We start from the raw sequence: 24,490 nt of genomic DNA, 5'->3' as shown, positions 1-24,490 counted from the left end.
ACTATTTATGTCTAAGACTCGCAAAATGTGCCATTTTCACTTGAAGCATTTTCTGTTTGAGGCATCACAAATGCTACGTAGTCTCACCCTCAGGGGCGGGCTCGGAAATGGGACAAAGGGGCAATTGCCCCCAGACTGGCTTGACTGCAAAATGTAAAAACTAAATAATCGAAAAAAAGGTAAAATACTTCGGAATCCATCCTGCCTCGATGGAGTGTTGCACGGCCTGCTCTGCTGTGTGTAGAATGGATAGACACTCGTCTTCATTTCAGCAATGTTTCAGATGTGCATGTGGACACACAGAGGCATGTTCATACCGCCCAGCGGCAATGTACACTTTTAAATGACAAATTCTGTAACGTTCTGGCCACTGAGGCCCATACACCATTGGTCTGTTGCAATCCTCACCATCTTATCAGGACCCCTACTTGCCAAGATAGTAAGGGTTCATATATTCTGTAAGAATGCATCACCTATCCTCTGGTGACTTTCTTGATCACTGGTGAATTCATTACAAAAAGGGTTTAATAGCACCCAGAATAGCATCCATGGAATAGAAAAGGCTGTTGGATTGTTTGTGGTACTCACTTTTGGGCACAGTTGAAAAACATGCACATAAAGATGTGATAGTCAGGTATTAATTATTAGTAGACTACAAATTAAGGGAGTCATCCAGAGGTGTGCAGATATTTTTATGAAATACTGCTGGAGAAAGTTACCACCTCCAATTCAAAGTGTACCACCAACAGAGGTACCTCACCGGTGGTAACGTAAAAAGTGTTTTAAAAAAAACATTTGTTTCAGCCATTTAGACCTTCAATGTGAAGGTGAGAGGGGATTATGTACATTAATGGCTCACACCAGCACTGTGCCTTTTTGTATGCACAAAAGGGTCCCTTTCAGCCACTTACCATGGCCCTTTATAAAACCCTTTTTTCGCTGTATTGAAAGGCAGCGCCTGCGCTTACCTTCTGTAATGTAATAAAAAGTATGAAAACAATTGGGGCCATTTTGGCTTTTTTAAATCTACCCCTTACGGTAAGGTAAAAATAGGCAGATTTTCAGCAGAAAGGTATGCTTACAATACTGCCTCTGGTATTCCCATGTAATACTGCCAATGGTATTTGATCAAGCACTGATTTGGGCACCAGTAGAATAGGCGGTATTTGCCAAATACCACTTCTTTTACCATTCAAGAAGGCCTAAAAAATAGGCATTAATGGTTTAACCACAAGTGTGGAAAAGCTAAACATGTACTGCTTGGGTTCTGAAGACTCTCAACAAGGTGTAATTAGAATGGTTAGACTGGCTTATAAAACCGCAACCAGGGAAGCTAAAGTAAAGCACGCAGAAAAGAAATTTTCGTTGGTGCAATATTTGTGTGCTCCTTAGAACTCTAATGGGGAATGATAGCAGATGGTAATATTGATAGTTTGTTGACACAAATTACTGCAGGTACCATTTCAGAACCATCATGGCTTGATTACTTCAGAGGAATCTATGCACTACTGCTAAGGATTCAGGACTATGAGACTTCCTCCCTTACCTTGTCTGTAAGTCTTACGGTCCCTCTAAATGTGACAGAGATTAAAGGCTTTTGATTATCCTTAAAAAATGCAAAGGCTTGTGGCCCGGACGGCGTGCCCTGGAATCTCTAAAAATCTATTGCTGAACTATGGGTTCCCCTCCTATTAGAATTGTTTAATGCTGTGCTTAGCTCTAGATTGATATCTAAATGGGTTTAGTCTAAAAGATTTATGAAAGAGATCCAATTGGGTTTTAGAACTGAGTTTGGTATTTTGGAAGAGTGTCTCAATTTGGCTTTGGTTGTGGAAAGTATATCGAGATTGGAGGTGGCTCACTCTATTTGGCCTTTGTCGACCTTTGTGTGGCCTTTAATAGTGTGTACCATACTTAATTTAGAAATGAAAATCAATCTGGTTTATTAAGTTACATTATGCAACTTCATACTAGGAATATGGCCAATTTAGTTTTACCTCCGTCTTAAATGGAGGTAAAAATAGGCAGATTAGTGGCAGACACTGCCTAAAATACTGCCTCCAGTAACTCCATGAAATAGTGCTGGTTGTATTTGACAAAACCTTGAATTGGACGGACATTAAAATTGGCAGCATTTGCCAATACCACTGATTTTACCATTATCAACCAACTCTGAATGACATTCTAATTTTTTCATGTTTTTGGTTTTGTCCAGAACATTCTTATCTGACCACCAAAAGACACTCAAACAAATCAACAACATACTCACATCTATAGAAACATAGTCACATGAACACAGATGCATCCTTTCTCATATATACTTTGTCCAGCCACAAATACACTCAAACACACCACCACACTTGCATGAATTGAACATAAACACAGACAGACACATACAGAAACATACACAGTCTACCTTCCTTGAAAACGCAAATATGAGACGTCGCTATTACTCCATCTCCTTCACTAGATCCCAGAGGAACTCCCCTACCAGTTTCCTCGGCTTCCATGAACTGAAAAATGCAGCCGGATTTCCTAGAAAGTGCAGCTTGGGACCAGAATAAAAGCCAAGTCTGCTCTGCCTATTTTGCACTGCATTATCCAAGTGCAAACCCCATAGCCACATTTACATGCAAAACCGCGACCACAGTTTCTCGTCATGTCTGGCAGAGGCTGACTAGCAAATCAAGGTGTCTACCATCTGCATGTGAGCCAGGGAAATGGAAGGGGGTGAGTGACAAGGAATTGGAGACTAAGGAGTGTGTGCAAGTTAAGGGGGTGCAATCGAAGGAAGGGAAGAGGTTTGAGTGAAAGGTTGAGAGAATGCACAAAAGGGAAAAGGAAGTCTGAGAGTTCATTGTAAGGAAGGGGGCAAAGGGGCAACAAGGATATGGTGCAAAGGAAGGACACTGGAGAGGAATGCATAGGAAAAATAGGGTAATTGAGACAGGTACAAATCTGTAAATATAGGTCAGCAGATTGAATTATTGTTGCTGAGAGCTGTGCCTAACCTGCATGACACTGCACCAGATTGTGGGATTGGCTCAACACCTTTTTCTTCTGATGAAGTAATGCATACTTGCTTTAGGAACATGTATATTTCAATTAAGACTTCACCAGACATATTGAACAGTTTTCTAGTTTAGCCCTTGAACAACAATTTTACAGAAAGCGTTTTGGTTGTCATAATATTGAAGATGGAAGAGTACAAGATGAAGTCTCATCCGCTGTCTAAAGCTAGGGCTTAAATCCCTGCCTTCTACAATTGACACATGATGTGATCCTGAGCAAATCACTTTTCATCACTGTTCCTTGTTTTCCTTAACTGTCTGTTGGGGAAGTCTCACTTGCATGGGTTTTTAATCTATAGTGGTATTCCATACAAAAATGTACCATTTATGTAATGCATACTGGTGGTGAAGCAGTATGCTAAGTGAGGTGCTTATGTTGTGGGGCGATCGGGGGGCTAGACAAGTGATTTTGTTTTGTGCGGTGAGAAGTCAGGAAGACATGTATGGGTGTTTTGCCGTGCCAGAGTGTGCTTGGCTTTTTGAGTGCTCTACCAATGAATTCCTAGCTTCTCTGTCTCTTCAAATTGGACTAAAACTAAAGATGGAATGAGATGGGAGGAGATGCAGCCTGCTATCAAATTGCAAACAGGGGCATGAGGAAACATGGGCTCAAATCCCAGATTTTACATTTCGACAAAGTATGCTACCTTACTGAAATCATGTTGCTATGTTTAATATAAGGGGGAGGTTCCTGGGCTGGGTTTTCTAAGAAAACACAGACATAATGGAAAGATATGTTGCATTAAAGGGAAGTAATGTCAATAATGTCTACCTGTGGCCAGATTACAGAAACGTTGCCAGTGCAAGTGCAAAATTAAATGGTATTAGCACTAAGGCAAAGATTGCCATATATTCAAAAACTACTTGGACATATTAGAAAACTATTGCACCATGATAAGTGCAGTTTGGCATGGTATAAGAACCAGGGCAAAAAATAACCTCGGGCAAAAAAAATACACGTTTTCAGTGCATTATTAAAACAGGGCAAAGTTTGCCATAGTGCTAATACAGAATAGTATTAGCACTAGGGAAAACTTTGCCCTGGTGAAAAAACGCATTGAACATTTATCTTTTTCGCACTCTGCTAATTTTTGCACTGGTGCTTATACCATGACAAACTGCACTTGTCGTGGTGAAATTGTTTTCTTATATGTCCCAGTATTTTTAAAATTGGGCAAACTTTGCCCTAGTGCTAATACCGTGCAACTTTGCACCTGCGCTGGTGAAAAGTCTTTGTAATCTTGCCCCAGATATACGTGAGAATGTGTAGGTGGGGGGGGGGGGAGATTTATATTGCGTTTAGTCGTTCTGGAAGTTTGGCCCGCTGCATTGTGGGGTTGGGTCATTACACCAGGGGCCAGAAAATGTTACTTGCCCCACATGTCAAAAGTTTCCAATCCTCTCCGGATCACACTGTTGGATCACAATTTACCAGCTTTCGGCACATTAAACTGACTGCCTGGGGCAAAATGTATAGTCTACAATTCAGTATGCCACGCAATTGAGGCACCAAAATCAAAGATGTGGATTTTTGACAGTCAAATGCTACAGCATCCACCTCCTCAGCTACTTTGCTATCAATGCCTCTAACCCGTCTCCTGCATTTGTAAAACACATCTTGGAGGTATGTTGTCCAGCTATCCAGGATTTAAGAAGTTGAGCTTGCATTTTAGTTTATTTATCACGTCCGTATCTTCTAACAAGAGAGAAAACCATGAAGACTAAACTGCATTTTGGCGCTGATAATATTCATTCATATAGCATTAAAACAGAAGTCAAGTAAAGAGCACAATGTATATTATTGAGAAAGATACGCTTTGAGAATCTTGCAAAACTACAAATTGGAGTCAATCAATTTGAGTTCAGTGGGAAGCGAGCGCCATATATGAGGGCACGATATCGAGAAGCACCTCTCACCTCTAAACAAAATGGGAGTCGGGTACCAATAACAGATGCTTATTTGAAGATCTTGATTGAGCTGGGTGGTAGGGTATGATTATTGCAGTCAAGTAAGTTAGAGCAAATCCATTGAAGAATATGAATAGGAGGCAGAGAACCATAAAGAAGATTGGCTTCGTACCGACAGCCAATGAAGAAACCTGCGATATTGTGAGCTAGACGTGAATTTTGGTACTTGAAATAGTAGTCTCACAGCTGAGTTTTGTGCCTTTTTTAATTGTGAAAGTTATTTTCCAGAATCCCTGTTAAGATGCAATTTCCAGGGTCCAGTTTAGAATTGATCAGAGAACCGACCACACCTGGTGGGTCTGCTCCCTGAATGAGGGAAAGGATGGGTCATAACAGTTAAAGGCGGAAATATGTGGACTTTATTACTTCCTCTACATAGAGGTCGCAGTCAAGATTGTATTGCCAAATTCAGCCAAGATATTTTGCCTTCGTTGTGAAAGATGTAGGGAAGTCAAACAGCAAGGGACAAGATGGAAGCCATGAAGAACCGCTTAGGCAATTTTCTGCATCGGAAACTATGACATTTGTTTTAGAAGGATTAAGTTGCAGCTTATTAGAAGTCATCCAGTTTCTTACTTCTGAAGTACAGTCCACAGCGCACTCTAGGAATTTTTCACACGCATGTAAATTTGCATACGGGCTGGTAGGAAGGATTTTGAAGATGAAACTTTGAAAAAACATGCAAAAGTGGATGGATATGTAGGTTATAGAGTAATGAGGAGAAAGAGCAGTGCTGCAGGACCCCACAGGTGATTGGGATTGAACCAGAATAGTAAGGTCAAATTTTGACCTGTTGCGACCTCGTGGATAAAAACGATTTAAACCAATTTTTGGAATTCTGAGATGCATGTTATCCTTTGCAATTCCCCCACTTTGACCATTTGCTTGGTTTCCAATCACGTTAGTGTACCGGCCCCTGCCCAAACGGCTCTGTCCACGTGGGATTTCTGTAACAGGACTAGGCTATCGAACAATGATATTACGCTTCAGAACCCCCCTCCGAAACAGAAAAGAGAAATAGTAAAAATTCCTGCAGAATCCTGCTGCTTCCCCAGCCCTGCAATATGATGCACTCCAGGCAACTGCAATCTATTTTAGATGTAATGATATCATATGCTCAACATGTTCAGGTGTGTAATGTCTGAATGCTATAGTTTTCAGGTATGTGCAAATGCTACACCACACTAGTGGCATTGCAGTACAACAAAAACAGCTGACACATCTTGCATTCTCTCGTGGTGAATGTTCTCTCGATTGGGCACCCTGCTTTGTGGTGTTGGGTTTTCCCACGGGCCTTTTCTGTCTTTTCCCTTGGCCAGTTACTTAACAGCTGTTAACATTCTCGCATTTTCTTTAGCCAATGGTCCTTCCTTCGAGAAGCAGGTGCTGACATATTCAGGAGGCGCTGCTGTGACAGCTGCTGGACTGGCGATGGGCGGGCTGCTGCTGATCACCATCATGAAGCGCTTGAGAAGGAAAAGTAAGGGACCTTTACTTTCCCACACTCACAAAAAAAAGTCACGAAATTGCATTAGAGGTGTGTTTACACAGGACCCGACTCTAAAAGATGTGCACTCGGGCAAATCAGGAGATGCCTATGAGCACCTCAGCTTTGCACCTGCTAGCTTGTAGCTGATTCACAAAGCTCTTAAACTGGAGCAAATTTGGAGATGCCTGGACCCTCTGTGAGATGTCCTTCAGCAAGGCTTTGTGAACCACGTGTGTATGTGAACAGCTCAAACGCTTTGTGGACTGGTGTAAAGTAGCGGGCGTAAATCTAAAATGGTCACAGGGATGTCCTCATTTTCTCCAGGTTGAGTCCTTGAACATCACGCTCTCAGTGTGTTATTCAGTTAGACCACAGTATTTATTTAACTCAAAAAAGTACTGATGTTGGATTCCGATCCTTGCAAAGGCTGTGCATCCCCCTTTCCTTGGCATCACCCACGACTCATTCTCATGATACGAACCTCAAGGACACAGGACATCATTTGAAGGTTAATAAACAGCTGGCAACAATATCATTTGAAGTGTTGACATGATGTTGGATGCTGCTACAGTACACTCTAAACAGTTCCAACATTGCAAGTAACTTTTCCAGTGCTTTTATGTCTTACTGTTAATAGTTCCGCCACTTTTTCCTACTACCATTTTCACAGTTCTGGAACTGTTCTTTTTGACTTTTGAAGCATGCCTTTTCATTTTACTTGAACTGCTTTTAAAGTACATCACTGCATTAAAGCTCCTACTGAGCTGATGAGCAGTAAAAAATGTGCAAAGCATTTTTAGGTGGGGGTAAAAAAAACTGAGAGAATCCCTTATTTTGCTAATTCCACTAACATGGGCATGTACCCCCACATCCCAGAATCCCTTAACACATGTTTTTTTTTCCATAATAAAACTCCCATTCCTTGCCCAAAACCACATGGGCTAAAGTACCAAGTACTAGTTTTGGCTATTAAGTGGTGATTGGTGCCACCTATAAGCCGAAAATAAAGCATTAGAGTACAGCTGGGGCGAAATGGCATATGAGGAGGGACACACAAGTTGTATGTGTTTTTGGTTATTTAACTATCCATTGACAGCCCATGGCCATGCTGATCGCTATGACAATTCCCACCCTGTCGCTGCTCCTCCCCACCCAAAACATACTCTGTCAAGCCTTACCATCTAACCTTGTGCTTGAAGTGCCCGCCAGTGTTTTTTCAAAGCAGTCTTCTGAGAGTTAATGGCTTAATTGAAGATCCAAATGTGGTACTCGTGTTATAAAAATGTCTTAACCCGGTCTGCCTTCAGCCTCTCAATTTAGAAGCACTATGAGTGTTCTTCATTGACATCTGTAGTGTAATTGCACGCAAAGGCGGAGTAAGTTATAGTGCTGTATTTATTTTAAGATAAATTAAATGACATTTCGAGCCCCGCCAGCCTTCGCCTCTCTCTCTGTCCTCTCCAACCTTCTCTCCCCCATGCTCTTCTCTATAATCGTTCACGCGTCACCTCCGACAACCGTGTGGTATCTCGAGCAGGAGCCACACTACACATCCCCTCCTCTGCACAAAGATTCTTCTTTCTGTCGGGAGCACTAAGGAAGTCCTTCCTTCACACATACTTGATGAGATGCTTAGGCTTTGATAGCACCTCCTGGATCTTGAACAGAAATATTTCCCAGCTGTATGGTTAGGCAAGGAAAAACCTCTGCCATTGGACTCCAACACTCTCCTCCTTGCACCTTCACCTCCTTTATCAACTCTCCCATTCCTGCCAGAATCATTCTCTTTCTCTCTCCTTTCCTTTCTTCTCAAAAGAGACTTTATCTCCATGTTCCAAACTCTCCCATCATCCAATCAGGTAACATGCTTGAACACTTCTTTCACCTTATTGGGCTTAGTCCACCTACTGCACACATTTCTGAGAGTGGGAGGTCATTTAATCCTCACCATATCTCCTATAGAAGGACGAATAGTATTCCTACCCACACCGGCACAATCGTGTGCTCTTGTTTTCTTCATCAGAATGATTCTGATGTTCTCAGTCACTCTCCCCAATTTGCTCTCCACATCAATAGTTCTGGTGATCCAAGCAGGCACTAGTTTCGTGTTGGCTTTCCTCCATCTGCAAAGTTCAAATGGGGACACACTCATTATGCAATGTGGAGTGATCCTGTGAGCAACAACCACATCTCTCACTGTCCCCTTCCAATCCCTACCATTAGTTTTATCAAGACTTTAACCCACCTGGTAAGTAAACCGGTGACTACCAGGCAGAAAGATTGCACCCCATCACTCCACACCTGACCCAGCACATCCATTCCTAACTTGTCCCACGGCCGCTCTGGAAAATCTGTGATAACCATGGGATGTCTGGAACCCACACACAACTTATCACTATGGTTGCAAAGGATACAATTCCTGACAATTCTCTCAATCTGTGCGTCACAGGCTGGCCTCCAGTAGTCATTTTGTATCCTCTGCTTCGTTTTAACAATTCCCCGGTGAGCTTCATGACCAAGCCTTATAATTTGTTCTCTGACTTTTTCAGGGGGAATAATCGTGTTGAACCACATTATCATTAACTCCTGGACACACAAGTCATCTATTACATTCCAGAAAGGCGACAATCCTAATTCCTTGAATGCTCTTCTTCTGCAAGGCTTGTCTTCTTCAAATTCTTCTTTAAGTTTACTCAAAATTGTGTCTTGCCTCATGGCTTCTTCCAATTCTTCTCGTGGCACAGGCACAAATGTTATTCCCAAAACTACTTCTTGATCCTTTTCCTCATCACCTAACTCCTCCACAGTCGTGATTCTCGACAGATAGTCTGCTGCAAATGTCCTCACACCTGGTAGATATTTGACTAGACACGTGTATTCCTGCAGTTGAGATACCCATCTCCTAATGCGAGCTGAGACTCTCTCTAAACCTTTCGAAGTGATTATATCTACAAGGGGTTTATGATCAGTGTGCGTCTGTCGTTATGATTGTTTTTCTGTTATTTTTGAAATTCTGCAGCACTGGAGCTTTCGTCAAAGCCTCTTTAATGAACTTGAATTCTTCTTCACATGTTCTACTCCAAACAAACACTGCCTTCATTTTGATCAGCTCACGCATGGAAACAGTATGCTTCGCAAAGTTGCAAATGAATTTAGAGTAGTACTCAGCCATCCTTAAAAATGTTCATACTTCTTCATGACATACAGGGCTGGGCATGTTCTCAATGGCTTCCGCTAACTGTCTTTTGGGGCGTATTCCATCAGCAGAGATTACATGGCCCCATATATTCGATCTCCTGCCTATTGATCATGCACTTCTCTCAGCTTAATGTCATTCCCGTGGCACACAATTTCTTAAACACTCCATTCAATCTCTCGTCATGGGGTCTGAGATTGTCTGCATAGACTAGAATATCATCTTGGAAGCACAAGATGCCCTCATCTTCATTGAACAGTTTAATGCATAATCCACTCGAAACTAAGGCTGCTGACACAAGGCTGAACGGCATATGTTTGTACTGAAACTGTCTTTCAGGAGTGATGAAAGCTGTTAAACGCTTGGATTCATCATGTACTTTCACTTGATGGTAGCGGAAGTGAGGTGCAACGTGGTGAAATATTCTGCAGGACCTATGGTTGATATAATTTCCTGAATATTGGGTAATGGGTGTCTCTCTGGAACCACGCATTTATTGAGTTACCTCATCTCCACACAGATCCTGAGTTTCCGTGAACTTTTCCTCAGGGCTACCAAAGGTGACACCCATTCTGCTGCATCTATGCTCTCTATGATGCCTTGATCTTCTAATTTCTTCAATTCTTGCTTGACTTCCTCCTTCATCGGCAGAGGGATGGTGCGTAGTTTCTGTGCTACAGGTATGCAATTGTCCTTCATCTTTATTTTTTACACAAATCCATGTACACAGACTATCTTGGCTTGAAATACTTCTTCCACCATATTACTAACATTTGCAATGGCCAACTCTGCCTCCTCTGCATTTGGGTCCAGTCTCACTCTGAGTTTCCTTTGATGTGTGTCCACCTCAACAAGGCAGTCTTGCCTTTCTTTGTCATGTAGGCTTTACCTCTGGCTTCTCCATCTTTGAACTTTAAGGTGGCCCAGAAGCACCCTACTAACTCAATCCTCTCCCCTCTATATGCTCTGATATCCACTTCATTAAGGTAATCATGTCCTAGTCTTTCAAATTGACTCTGTGGCAGAAGTGTACATTTGGCCCCTGAATGAAACATCCTGGACATCTTGACAACGTCAATAGATACTGAGGTCTTAAGACTATCCATTTCTTCTTCAAATGCGTCCACCATCAGCAATATGCATTCATCGCCCTCCTCTTCACTATGATCACTGCCAATCCAATTAGTAGTAGACTTCTTGTTCCTGCAACACCTTGCAATATGACCCTTTGCAGATTCGGCAGATGATTTTCAGGGCACAATACTCTGGATTGTCTGCCAAATGGTTTGCACTATCACACCTGAAACATCTCCTTGAGATACTCTGCCTCGGGCTGCTCCATCTCTTTGTGCGGAAGGCCATCCTACCTCTCCTATCATCTTTCCATATGGATCTCTGGTTTCTTTCTCCAGGTTTCTTCTTCACGAATGTGCTATCGTTAATTGCCGATACAGCATCATTTAAGTTACGTATTGTTGTCAACTGTGGTGCAATCTCTCCTTTTCAATCTGTGTCTTTTATCCTGTCCTCTAAGATTTTGACACATTTTTCTGTGTGATCCACTTCTTTGGCAACTCTTAGGACTGTATCCAGTGGGGGGTCATCTTCTGACCATGGTATTTACCTGACTTTCACACTATTGCGCTCAAGATGAACTGATCCCTGAGGCGTTCATCTAGTTGACTGTTAAAATTGCATGTCCTGGTCACCTTCCTCAGGCTTGTAATGTATTGATCCATGCTTTCCCTTTCTTCCTGTACTCTTTTTCCAAACTTGTAGTGTTCCAATATTGTACTCAATTTCTTATCATAGTGTTTACTCATCTTTCTGACCACCTTTTCATATTCATTCAGATCTTCAAACTTGTCCGCTGGGTAGCCTGATAAGTCTTCAAATTTCTCTAGTCCTGCAGGACCAGGACAATTTAACAGAAGAGATTTCCTTCTCTCGACACTGTAATTGGTGCCACATACCACATTTGGCATAGTGCTTGAATGACTTTATCAATCTCTTCCAAGGTACAGTAGGTTCCCCTATCTCTGGTAAAAAGAAGGCTGGTGGTCATACACTATTGAATGCCATTGTTATGGTGAGGGATGGTGATTGTCAGAGCAGATATCGTAACATTGTTCTTGCAAAAGGTGACTTATCTCCAAAATAAATTAACTGCTTATTAATCACTGTGTTCTCCAATGGTTGAGGCTGGCAGAGTGGTTGCCAACTGTCATTCATAGCTTTACAGGTTTGTTGTGTGATGATTAGTATGCTTTTAATACAGATCTTTCTTGTTAGTCCATGTAACTATTAGTTGCACACAGGCTCACACTAGGTTGAAGCTGCTGGGGCTGTGAAGCAGTCATTGGTTGCATATACTAGCAGCATTACAGTAATTTGTGCTGCTGTCTCTATTCTGACTTTCTACATTTGCTCAGGAGCTGTTCCTTGACATCAACAACTCTCTGGTGAGCATTATTCTGTTTACCAGCCATGACCTTTGCCTCTCCTCTAGTTTGCTCTGTGACTCTCTCGAAGTCTGACTTGCCGCCTAAACAAACAGGGCCCTGCATCGGTCGTACACGGAGTCTTTCACCAGCTATGCTCCATCTGTGCACTGCTCAATTTGTATCGATTTCTGATGGTTTGGCCAAATGCGAATCTAGGTGTGCCTTCATATTGACTTCGGTGCTTCACATCCAAAGCAGAACAGTGTATGCTTCCATCTGTGCACCCTCCAGTTGTACTGTATTAGTTATCTGGTTAGTGCTTCCTATATCCTGCACCTGTTGCATAGTTTTTGCCCCTGGTTAATTGTGGACTTTGTTTGCTTGTCTTCCTGTATCCATTGCTCTCTTTCTGACCTACTTCTTCTTTCCCCATCATGCTTGTCCCTTCCCCTCTTCACCCCCTTATCTTTCCCTCATTTATGTTTAAGCACCCGTCTGTACACCTGCACCTATATTGTCCTTATGTGTGCACGACTGATGTAGCCCGCCGTAACATGAGGTGAGGCTTTGCCAGTCTGTACACCTGCACCTATATTGTCCTTATGTGTGCATGCCTGATGTAGCCCCCTGCAACTGGAGATGAGGCATGTCAGAGTATGCTCCCAACAACCTTCACTATGCTGTAATCATAATACACATTAATACCTATGTACTTCAACAAGCACTTACTGTAACTAGCACCTATATGCCCCAGGGCTTTTTGCACTGAAATAAATATGTGTTGCACTTTATACAAGGAGATATGGTAAAGTTCTTGAAGTGTTCCGCATGAACGTAGGCTGCGTCAGTATCAGGGGGAAAAAACTGCTTGTCGGCTCACCTTGTATTGCTGTTGACTTGTCCAAACACGCTGCAACACTGGGCCGCTGTGGAATATCACACTGGTATAGAGGTCGCCGTGGGGCTCACCGGGCGCATCAGGCACTCGTCACCATAATTGTAGTGAAACTGCACGCAGAGGCGGAGTAAGTTATAATGCTGTATTTATTTTAGGATACCTTAAATGATATTTTGAGCACAGCCAGCCTTTGCCTCTCTCTCCGTCCTCTCCAAACGTCTCTCTTCCACGCTCCACTCTGGAATCCTCCACGCATCACCGCCAACAACTGCATGGTGTACCGAGCAGGAGCCACAGTACAGCATCCTATTAAAAACAAGCACTGACAAAGCCAACAGTTTTGGCGTGTTTATAAGTATTAGGCCTTTGCTATTATATACCCAGGTATTGGCACCTTTTTGCAGCTGCTTAAGGTGGCCAGTTAATACCACTATGGCAGGGACTGGAAAATGCCTTTGCCATGCCTACACAAAAGCCGAAATGGTTGGCATTGTCAATGCTTTATTTTTGTGTTGCACTTCTGAACTTGTCACAATAATCTTTCGAACCTATCAAAGAGGAAGTTATGGTGAAGTTGCTCCCTATTTGTGGCAGTGAACATTCAGTAGACTTCACAGGGAGCTATCTTTCTACCACACTGTTTATCCTGCACCCACTCTACCATAACTCACAACAGCCATTCTTTAGACAAGGGGTGAAGGAGTGAGCTGCGAAACATGCAAAGCTAATGGATTCCAGTCTGTGTTCACATCAAGGATGTAACAGCCCTAGGCTCTCCCGTTGACTGCAACATTGCTATCTCACGCCAAACCAACAGATAGGGACAGATGTAGCCATGTGCTGCAATCATGGACCAGCAAAGCATCTGGATAGGATGCGTCACACTATACCCCAATATTTCCTGTTCCCCGTTTCGACATACACTCACAGAATTCAAGGTCCTAGGCTCCCCATCAAACAGTGCAGCATTTACACCTATCTTTGCCAAGGCCAAACTAGTCAAAAATATTTGGCTGTAAATTGCCTATATGTGGCAAACTGAGACATTGATTCGAGATGGGTGCATTTATCAAACCAAGATAAATCGAGGCTTGCCTTGCCGCTTTGGTGGCTCTAGAGAACCTCGGGCTGATAGCACGTTCCTGTGATGCCAGCAATACATTCGGATGTCTAACCTATCAACTTTTGTAGGTACTTTCTGAGGCTACCATGGTAACAGGAATCAGTGTTTGAGATCGGGAGCCTAAGAAACGGATACTACATCCAAGGGAGGCAGCAGGCGCCCAAATTACCCATACCCACTCTCGGGAGGTAGTGATGAAAAACTAACAATACAGGACTCATTGAAGGCCCTGTAACTGGAATGAGTACACTTTAAATCCTTTGGGGAGCAAGTCTGGGGCAGGCAGCCGCAGTAATTCCAGATCCAATAGCGTATATTAAAGTTGCTGCAGTTAAAACATTTGTAGTTGGATCTTGGGATCGAGCTGGCAGTCTGCCGTGAGGCGAGCTACAGCCTGCCCCAGCCCCTGCCTCTTGGCATCCCCTTGAAGCTCTTGACTGAGTGTCCCTGGTGGTCCGAAGCATTTACTTAAAAAAATGTCAAAGTCGGCCGGGTACCTGAATACTCCAGATAGGAATAACAGAATAGGACTCTATTATTAAGAGGGACAGCTAGGGGCATTAGTATTGTGCCCCTAGAGGTGACATTCTTGGACCGGCGCAAAACAAACCAAAGCGAAAACATTTTCAAAGAATGTTTTCATTAATCAAAGTCATAGGTTCGAAGAGAATCATATACCGTCATATTTCTGACCATAAACGAATGCTGACTATGGACCCAGCATTGTTATTCCCATGACACTCCGAGCAGTGTCCGGGAAACCAACGTCTTTGGGTTACGGGGAAGAGGGGAGTATAGTTTCAAAGCTGAAACCTAAAGTAATTGACGGAAGGGCAACACCAGGAGTGGAGCCTGTGGCTTAACATGGAAACCTCACTGGGCCCGGATATGGAAAGAATTAACAGATGATAGCTCTTTCTCAGTTCTGTGGGTGGTGGTGCAGGGCCATTCTCAGTTGGTGAAACTGATTTGTCTGGTTAATTCCAACAACAAACAAGACTCCTCAATGCTAGCTAGTTTTGCGACCCCCAGCAGTTGGGGTTCAACTTCTTAGAGGACCAATTGGTTTGCAGCCACACAAGATCGAGCAATAACAGGTCTGTGATGACTTTAGATGTCCAGGGCTGTACATGTTCTGCACTGGATGGATCAGCGTGTGTCTACCCTTCACCTACAGGTGCAGGTAACCTGCTGAACTCTATTTGTGATATGGTTTGTGGATTGCAATGATTTCCCATGATTTCCCATGAACGAGGAATTCCCAGTAAGTGTGGGTCATGAGATTGTGTTGATGAAGAGACACTGCCCATCGCTATTACCGATTGGATGGTTTAGTTAAGTCCTCAGATCAGTCCCACCAGGGTTGGCAATGTCCCTGAATGAGTGTCGCTAAAACTTGACTAACTAGAGGAAGCAAAAGTCGTAACAAGGTTTCTGTAGGTGAACCTGCAGAAGCATCATTAACGGCAGGGGGGCATTAGGAGAGCCACGGTGTCGACCTCGGTTGCATCACAGATACGCACCCTTTGCGCTATGGTCCGGTCAGGATGCTTTGGGGGCCAGATGCTGGTGATGGGATCCCTTTCACTGTAGGCGCCATGACCCAGCAGACATACAGGGAGGTCCAGCAGGGCTGGGTTAACATGCTGGGAGATCCCCAACCACACACCACAGAGGAGGCCATGGATGGCATCCCATTCCAAGCTGACCCTGATCCACAGTGCCGTGCTGGGTGCTTTTTCTCTGACCCACTAGCAGGCGGGTGGTGCCAGGGCCCCGGTGAGAAGGGAAGTCCCGATTAGAGGCAGCCAGGTGCCAAGCGAAACCTGACTGTTCTTGAAGGACACCCCCTAGGTGGAACTGGGCCTGGCACGCTGGGTGAGCTATGAGCCATGGCACAGCCAGGCCTACTCAACGGGCGGGTACCGAGTTTTCGGCCAACCACCACTGTGGATGAGTGAAGCTCAGACTCACTGTTGCAGTGGGGGACCTTCCCTCCTTTCAAGGTACCTGGAGCTCAGCCCTGAGCGGCCAAGCTTAGTTTTGAAGACTCTTGCGGCGCCACCCAACCACCTGCCACCTGAGGCCTTCCTCTCTATTCCTTATAGGGCAGGAGGTCATGGTCAGGGGATGAGCGATTGCTGGGTGAGCCAGACAAACACGGGCCTGCCTCTGTTGCTCTGGGAAGCCCCATCACACTGCTGCAAAAGACGCCAGTCGAGCTTCCTGAGCTGATTGCTTGGAACCCATTTGTTTAAAACCCTGATGGCCTTGGCTGACTCCTAATTTGGGAAGCTAGACAGGGCGTCAGGCCGGCACAAAGTGCAGGAGGGAAGGGCTGTACTGCCTCCCCACAGCCTCTTCTGCACCGGCAGGTCAGGTCAATGTCTGGGAAAAAGTTGCCTGTGACTCTTGCCGATGGATCACTGGGCTCGCACATCGATGAAGAATGCAGCTAACTGTGAGAATGAGTGTGAATTACAGGACACATTGATTATGGACACTTTGAACGCACCTTGCAGCCCTGAGTTCCTCCCAGGACATGTCTGTCTGAGGGTCGCTTCAACATCAGTTACCTCAAGGACCCTCTCCGGGGTTTGACTAGTGCCATTTCTAGGACCCTGTCTGCTTTGTCCCCTTAAGGTCAGACCCTAATCAGCACCATGCAGGATCCCTGGACCTGGTGCAAATACTTGTTGCCCAAGCGTCCAGGCTTCCCCGTTTCCCCTCCTTGTAGAGTTGCAAGGGACAGGTGTCTGGCTTGCCCTGGGGTGGCAGTGGCCTAAAACCCAACACACCTCCCCACCGGAGCAGCTGGCTATGCTGCATGTGTATGACTGTGGTGTCCTACGGCTGCCTGCGTGAGATGCCCCTGGAACACAGGCCACCAGGCCACATCTGTCAGGCAACCTCTCCTCAGGTGGACTTCGGTGCAGATTGGGACAGTGCACACTCTGCCGTGCCAGAGGTGCAGGGCACAGGAAACCCCCCAACAGCCCTGAGCCCAAGGCCCGGCTACCCAAGTTCGGCTCCTGACTACGACCTCAGATCAGACGTGGCAACCCACTGAATTTAAGCATATTACTGAGCAGATGAAAAGAAACAAACCAGGTTTCACTCAGACGTGGCCAGTTAAGAGGGAAGAGCCCAGCGCTAAATATCCATCCTGTCATGGGTGGCTAATGTGGTATACAGAAGACAGCCTCCCCAGCATCACTCAGTAGGCCCAGGTGTGTCTGTTTGAGGCTCGCCCATTGGACAGGTTTAGGCTTACATTGGCTCCCAGCGCACCAGGTTTGGGTCTTCTCAAAATCAGGTTGCTTGGGAATGCAGCCCAAAGTGGGTGGTAAACTCTATCTAAAGTTAAATACGGCCACAAGACCAATAGCCATCACGTCCCATAATGAAAAGTTTAAATGAACTTTAAAGAGAGAGCTCATGAAACCATCAAGAAGTAAACAGGTGGGGTCTTTGCAGTCCATGTGGAGTATTCAGCACAGGGGGCAGGTTGGTCACCCAGAACACCGGATAAGATCCCACAACTGGCACTTGGCTAAACCTAGCCCCCATAGGGCACATTTCCTCCATGCCGGTGCACTGTAACCGGCTTCAAGTCAGCTGGGAAGGCCCTGGGGAACACCAGCAGAGAGTGTTACAGCCCCCTGGCAACAGCTTTACTATGTCTGTGGGGCCAAGCGAGGTTGACCACCTCTTCTGCATCCTCCTCCGGCAACCGTTGCAGCCCCTGTTGACAGGGCCCCCTGAGCCTACAGCATCTGTCGACTGGGGTTGACTGTCCTCATTGCGCCCCAACCGTGACGCACTGTGTGTTGATGTCAGATACCCGTCTTAAAACAGAAACCAAGGAGTCTAACACGTGTGCAAATTGGAAGGCCGAACAAACCTTGTGGCACAATGAAGGTGAGGAAAGTTCAAATATATAGGTGTCGCCTACACCGTGGACCAGGGGAACAAATGAATTCAGAAAATGAAAAGGGGTGGTCGACATGGGGAAAACAAAATTCAAGTTAATTCAATCGACTCAAAATAGGCTCAGTCAGGTAATCAAATCAATTTAAACATATTTTATTAGGATCTAAAATTACAATATAATAAAATTGAATCAAACAATAATATCATAAAAATGTATATAAGCATAATCAATTCTAAAAGCAGATCTTTAGTGCACTGTCAGGCATAGAAAATGCCATATTTGTGTCGAAGACAGTGCTCAAAGGGCAATAGATAAATGCTAACATAAAGTGCTTAATGCCAATGAAGGTGAGGGCCAGGCAGTCTGGCTGAGTTTGGATTCCGTTGCGGAGGGCGAACTATGCCTGAACAGGGTGAATCCAGAGGAAACTCTGATGGAGGTATGTAGCGGTCCTGATGTGCAAATCCATCATTCAAACTGGATATAAGACTAATCAACTCTGGATAGCTGAAGGTTGGAAACCCCAGTGTTATCTGATAAAGCAAATGATTGGCGTTCTTGGTGGTGACACAATGTCAACCTATTTCTCAAACTTTAAATGGGTAAGAAGACCGGCTTGTGTGGAGCTGGACATCAAATGAGATTACCCACTGGGCCACTTTTGGTAAGCAGAACTGGTTCTCCGGGATGAAGTGAAGGCTGTGTTAAGGCGCCCAATGCAGACTCTCATCAGACCCCAGAAAAGGTGTTGGTTGATATAGACAGCAGGGCGGTGGTTGTGGAAGTCAGAATCTGTTAAGGAGTGTGTAACAACTCACCCGTCGAATCAACTAGCCCTGAAAATGCATTGTGCTGGAGCGTCGGGCCTATACCTGCCCGGCACTGGTGTAGAGTGAGATGGTGGCTAAGCCGCAATGAGTAGGAGCGCCGCTGCAGTTTGCACAGTAGTTCAGGGTGAGGGCTCGGGTGGAGCCGCCGCAGGTGCATATGCTGGTGGCAGTAGCAAATATTCACACGAGAACTTTGAATGCCAAAGTGGAGAAGGGTACCATGTGAACAGCTGTTGAATATGGGTGAGTCAGTCCTAAAAGATGGGTGAGCACTATTCACGAGGGATGGGCGATGGCTTCCTTTGCCCTGAGCCGATTGAAAGGTAGTCGTGTTCAGATCCCTGAACCTGGAGTGGCGGAGATGGGCGCCCCTGTGAAGTCCAATGCGGTACCGCAAACTACCCTGGGGAATAAAGCAGGAGCCCCGGGGAGAGTTCTCTTTTCTTTGGGAAGGGGAGGGTACCCTTCAATGAGTACAACCCGGGAGAGGGCCTGACCCTTGTCAAATGTTGCGGTCCATCAGCGTCCGGTGAGCTCTTGCTGGTCCTTGAAAATTTGGAGAAGATAATGGAAATCTCAAGCCGTGCCCATACCCGCAGCCGGACTCCAAGGTGAACAGCCTCTGGCATTTTCAAACAATGTAGAAAAGGAAAGTCAGCAAATCAGATCTGTAGCTTCAGGATAAGGATTGGTTGTAAGGGCTGGTTCGGTTTGTCAGGGCCGTGAAGCTAGGCTGGGCATGTGACCCATGGCTGGGTATGCTGTCCCCCCGCCCAGCCTAGGGGCGCCACCGGCTCTGGACGTGAGCCGGGCTCTTCCTGTGCATCACCCGGGCTGCAGTGGTCACCTCTCGCTGTTCTCTTCCCCGAGAACTGGTGTGGACTAGAGAAATCTGACTGTTGGATTAAAACAAAGCATCACAAAGGCCTGCTGCTGGTGTTTGATGCAATGTGATTTCTGTCCAGTGCTCTAAGTGTCAAAGTGAAGAAATTCAATGAAGCGCAGATAAACGGCTGGAGAAACTATGATTCTCTTAAGGTAGCCCAATGCCTCATCATTGGATTAGTGAGGCGCATGAATGGATGAATGAGATTCCCACTGTCCCTACCCACTATCTAGATAAACCACAACCATGGGAATGGGTGAGGTAGAATCAGTGGGGATTGACCCATTACAGCGTGACTCCAGTCTGGTACTGTGAAGAGACTTGAGAGGTGTAGCATAAGTGGGGGGAGGGGGGCTCGGGCATGACTCATTACAGGGACAGTGGCAGGTGGGGAGTCTGACTGGGGCGGTACACCTGTCAAACAATAACGCAGGTGAGCTCAGGAAGAACAGAGACCTCCCGTGAAGAGCCAAAGCTTGCTTGATCACGATTTTGAGTAGGAATACAGACCTCATGATCCTTTTGACATTTTGGGTTTAAAGCAGGAGGTGTCAGAAAAGTTACCACATGGATAACTGGCTTGTGGCAGCCAAGCGTTCACAGCAATGTCACTTTTTGATCCTTTGATATCAGTTCTTTCTATCATTGTGAAGCAGAATTCACCAAGCGTTGGATTGTTCACCCACTAATAGGGAATGTGAGCTGGGTTTAGACCGTCATGAGATAGGTTAGTTTTACCCTTCTGATGATGTCCTGTTGCAATAGTAATCCCTCACAGTAAAAGAGGAACCGCAGGTTCTGAGATCTGGTGTATGTACTTGGCTGAGGAATCAATGGAGTGAATTATGGCTGAACGCCTCTAAGTCAGAATCCCCCCTAAACTGTAATGATACTGCAGCGCTGTGGAGCCTTGGTTGGCCTTGGACAGCTGGCCTGTTTGTGGGTGCATAAAACTGCCTGCCTCTGCACTCGAGTATGGACAGCCACCTCTCTCACCCATAGTGCACTGCATGTTCGTGGGGAACCTGGTGCTAAATCATTCATAGACAAGCTGATTCTGGGTCAGGGTTTCATGAGGGAAGAGCAGCTACCTCGCTGTGATCCATTCAAAGTCATCCTCTGAGCCAAGCTTTTGTCAAAAGCGCTGCAGGCGTCAAGCCCCAGGGTCTCTGTCGTTCCTACTGCTCCGCAGGGTTCACGGAAAGCTCCCACCTACTCTGAGTGCGCTTATTATTATTTGACAATTTATAGAGTGCGGACAAAGGCCCAAAGGCATCCAGGCGCTAAAAGGACAGCAACACAGAAATAAACCATTACTTCATCCTCTAAATACAGAAGAGAGAGAAGAGAAATCAAGTCAATTTAAAATAAATGAGTTTTCAACACTCTTCGCAAGGGGAGATATTCAACAAGTGATCTCAAAGATAACAGGAGAGTTTTCCAGAAGCTAGGGGCCAAAACTGAGAAAGAGCGACCACCCAGTCGCTTTCACTGATATTTGGGGATTTTAAGAAGCAACTGGGATGCAGAGCGAAGATTTCTCAACGGGCAGTACCTTTCTAGTTTCACTTTTAAATAGTGAGGACCAACATTATGCACAGCTCAATGGACAACACACAGAATCTTAAATTCAATTTGGGCATCCACCGGCAACCAGTGCAAACGGTGCAGCAGCGCTGATGAAGAAGTAAAGCGAGGCACCATAAGTGCCAATCGCGCTGCAGAGTTTTGAAGTGCCTGCATTCGTTGGATCTGGTACTTGGGCTGTCCCAGGTAGATACAATTGCAGTAGTCCAAAGAGCCTATTATGGTGGACGTCACCAGTGTTGTACGATTTTCTGGGGGAAGCCGAGGAAGACTCTTCCTAAGAGCCTTCAGTTTTCCGAAACCAGCATTACAAATAGCAGAGATCTGAGCCTTTCGTGATCCATTTGGAAGAAGTTTAACCCACAGACATTTTACTGAGGCACAAGGGACCGGACAGGGGCCAAGTGACTCAGGCCAATACTGAGAATTCCAGCGATGATCCATCCCCTGAGAGACGACTATCAGAACTTCAGTTTTTCAGTTGGCCAACATCCAGCTGCCTACTTTCTCTAAGCAGTCCCGCAATTGCGCTGCTCGGGAGGAGTCCAGCTGGAGCACTAATTGTGTATCATCGGCATAAGAATAAAACTGGACTGTACATATCATAATAGGGTCAACCAGGAGTCAGACGAACAGGTTGAAGAGAAGGGGAGATAAAGCTGACAGCTGCGAACTCCACAAAATAGTTCCACTGGGGAAGAAGAATATTCTTGAAAGGAAACAGTATGAGAACGGCCTTCCAGGAAGGATTTGAACCATGCTAAAAGAGTTCCAGTAATCCCAGCTTATTCCAGCCAAGTCAATACAATTTCGTGGTTTACCGTATCCCTTTCAGGTCAGCCTAGCAGACAAGATGGCCATGCCCCATCCGGCAACAGATTGGCAGAAGCCTGCCTTCCTTGGGGAGGCCTGAGGTATCCTAGCAACAGGTGGCAAGAGGGGAGAGGCTGGGTGGTGGCTGTGGATGGCAGCCGAAGCCCCGGCCACAAGGATGGAGCTGATGGCATGAGCAACTCCAAACCTGGACAGCAGCAGGGATGCACTCAGGGCTGATGGCCCATCTGTCCTGTTTTATTTTAAAGACTGGGATCGACCGGCCACCTGGCTGGGGCTGTTGGACCATATGGCCGAGTGCCGGCCATCCCTGGTGACTCCAACAGTGGTTTTGCCACTGTATATTGTTGTAGATTTGCCCTGGAAGAGACTTTCCAGTGCTTCTACTTCATAGGGTCTGACATATTGTTGAGCTAACTATCTGCTCTGATGCCTTATTTGTGTTTTAATTTCTCTGATCAATACCTGTCCTGCAAGCTCCTGAAACCAGTCAAGTCTAAATTGTAGACCCAATTATGGCTGTTGTTTGGAAACGAAAGCTATGCTTTCCTCCTGTAAATCATGTTATATTTTTACAATGGATGGATCACTAGGGATTGAGGAGAGATTGTCCAATGAATGGACAGCATTTTCACAATCAACATGGTCACCCTAACCTTGATACTTTTCAGAAATAGTGATACTAATATATCAGTGTTTTCTCCTTTAGATGAGAGTGTTGAAAACAATAAATAGACAAGAAATATCACACATGGTTTAGGGTCACGGGCCGGGAAATCCTACTAGCAGGAAAAAAAGACACTACTCTTTGAAACTGCTTGGAATTGTAAATCTAAAATTTGATTAGAAATAATATACTGTCCGTCTTTCTCATTTTTTTTCCACCAGGGGGCAGAGTTGTGGCCCGTTGCCACATTCTTACTGGCTTCCAGCAAAAATAAATATTGGCAAAGCCAATAGGTTTAGCTCTGTAAATGTAGAGGGTAAGAATGTTCTGTGAAGTCACCAAAGGACAATAAAGACTTTCCCTCTACATGTGAATCTGAAATATATTTGCTGAGAATTCGACAAGATATTAATATATTTGTACGTTTTGTGAGCTGCAATGCCAACAACAAGGCTTCAATCTCAGTTGCAGTGAAAATGTGGCAGGGCTGAAAGCAAATTGGACAGAATATTTCAAAGAAAGTCTAAATAAGTAAAGAATTCCCTCTGTGTTTCATTTTACTACTCGCATCATATTGCTTTCTCTGTGCAGCTGAGAGCCTGTAGGATAAGCAGAACACAGTTGGCTCGGGGTTTAACTACACAGGGAATGAAATTCACTTCAGAAAAACAAGCTTTGTGGGGTATTTGGGTTTGCAGCATAACATTTATAATGCTACTTTATCATATCTCACACCAAATGTAATAGTGAAGCACAAAAAGAAAAGTAGCCAAATTAGAACTGTAGGCTTTTCAAATTCAGGCTGGGTGTACAAAGTACCGATTTTAACCCTACAATTTGCCATTGCAAGATTCCCTGTCCAAATACAGAAATGGTGCATGACTCTTGGACTGTTCCTAGGGAATTACACGTGCCGCATAATATATTTTCACCTTCCAGATTAACACGCAAATCTGAACGCTAGGCTTTAGACAAAATATTCTAAAGGTTGAAATGCACAAACGTATGATTTGTGGCTGTACCATCAACAAGGCTTCAACCTGAGTTGCAGAGAAAATGTGTTGTGATGGGGGTTGGAAAACAAATTATTCATAATATTTAAAAGAGAATATTCTTCCCTACCTTTCCATTGATTGCCACTTGGTCAGTACCTGTTATGTTTTTTGGCCAAGGGTCAATACTACTGGGGGTCCATGAGGACTCCACATCAGGCTTCTGCACTCCAAGACACTAGCCTTTTGCCCGAAACCAGTGTCTCAGGTAAATGTGGAAGCACTATATTGCCAAAAAGATCCTGGACGATATGTGGCAACTGTGTTAAGCCTAACTAGTTTTAGAGTGAAGCTGCTGGGTTGGGGTTCATCCAGTGTCAAAAATTCAAATGCAAAAAAGAAAAAGCCCACTTCTAGCTCCCAGTGCCACGATGGTGTGCGCAATAGTTGGTTTAAGTAACACATACAAATAACGCTCTTAAGTATATTCTTTATTTAATCTATATAACTTTAAAGGATTCCTATTTTTCTTATTCAAAATATTCTGAAAATCTAAACTTGTATTGAAACT

The 24,490-nt window shown here is 44.8% G+C and overlaps 1 protein-coding gene and 1 non-coding gene across 2 annotated transcripts in view; both read left to right on the top strand.

The window, feature by feature from the left end:
* LOC138535425 (P-selectin-like) overlaps positions 1-24,490 on the top strand; it is an 899,675-nt gene that overhangs the window by 691,106 nt on the left and 184,079 nt on the right. Inside the window, exon 19 of the mRNA XM_069641294.1 lies at positions 6,397-6,519. Within this exon, the coding sequence (XP_069497395.1) occupies positions 6,397-6,519 (123 nt within the window). The remainder of the gene's footprint in view (positions 1-6,396; positions 6,520-24,490) is intronic.
* On the top strand, positions 16,597-16,749 carry LOC138565027 (5.8S ribosomal RNA). The gene has a single exon (XR_011300948.1). It is a non-coding gene; the product is annotated as a 5.8S ribosomal RNA (ribosomal RNA).

This window comes from Ambystoma mexicanum, chromosome 1q, assembly GCF_040938575.1.
Source record: "Ambystoma mexicanum isolate Mex_15411 chromosome 1q, UKY_AmexF1_1, whole genome shotgun sequence".
NCBI classification, from domain to species: Eukaryota; Metazoa; Chordata; class Amphibia; order Caudata; family Ambystomatidae; genus Ambystoma; species Ambystoma mexicanum.
This window is presented reverse-complemented; position numbering and strand designations above follow the sequence as displayed.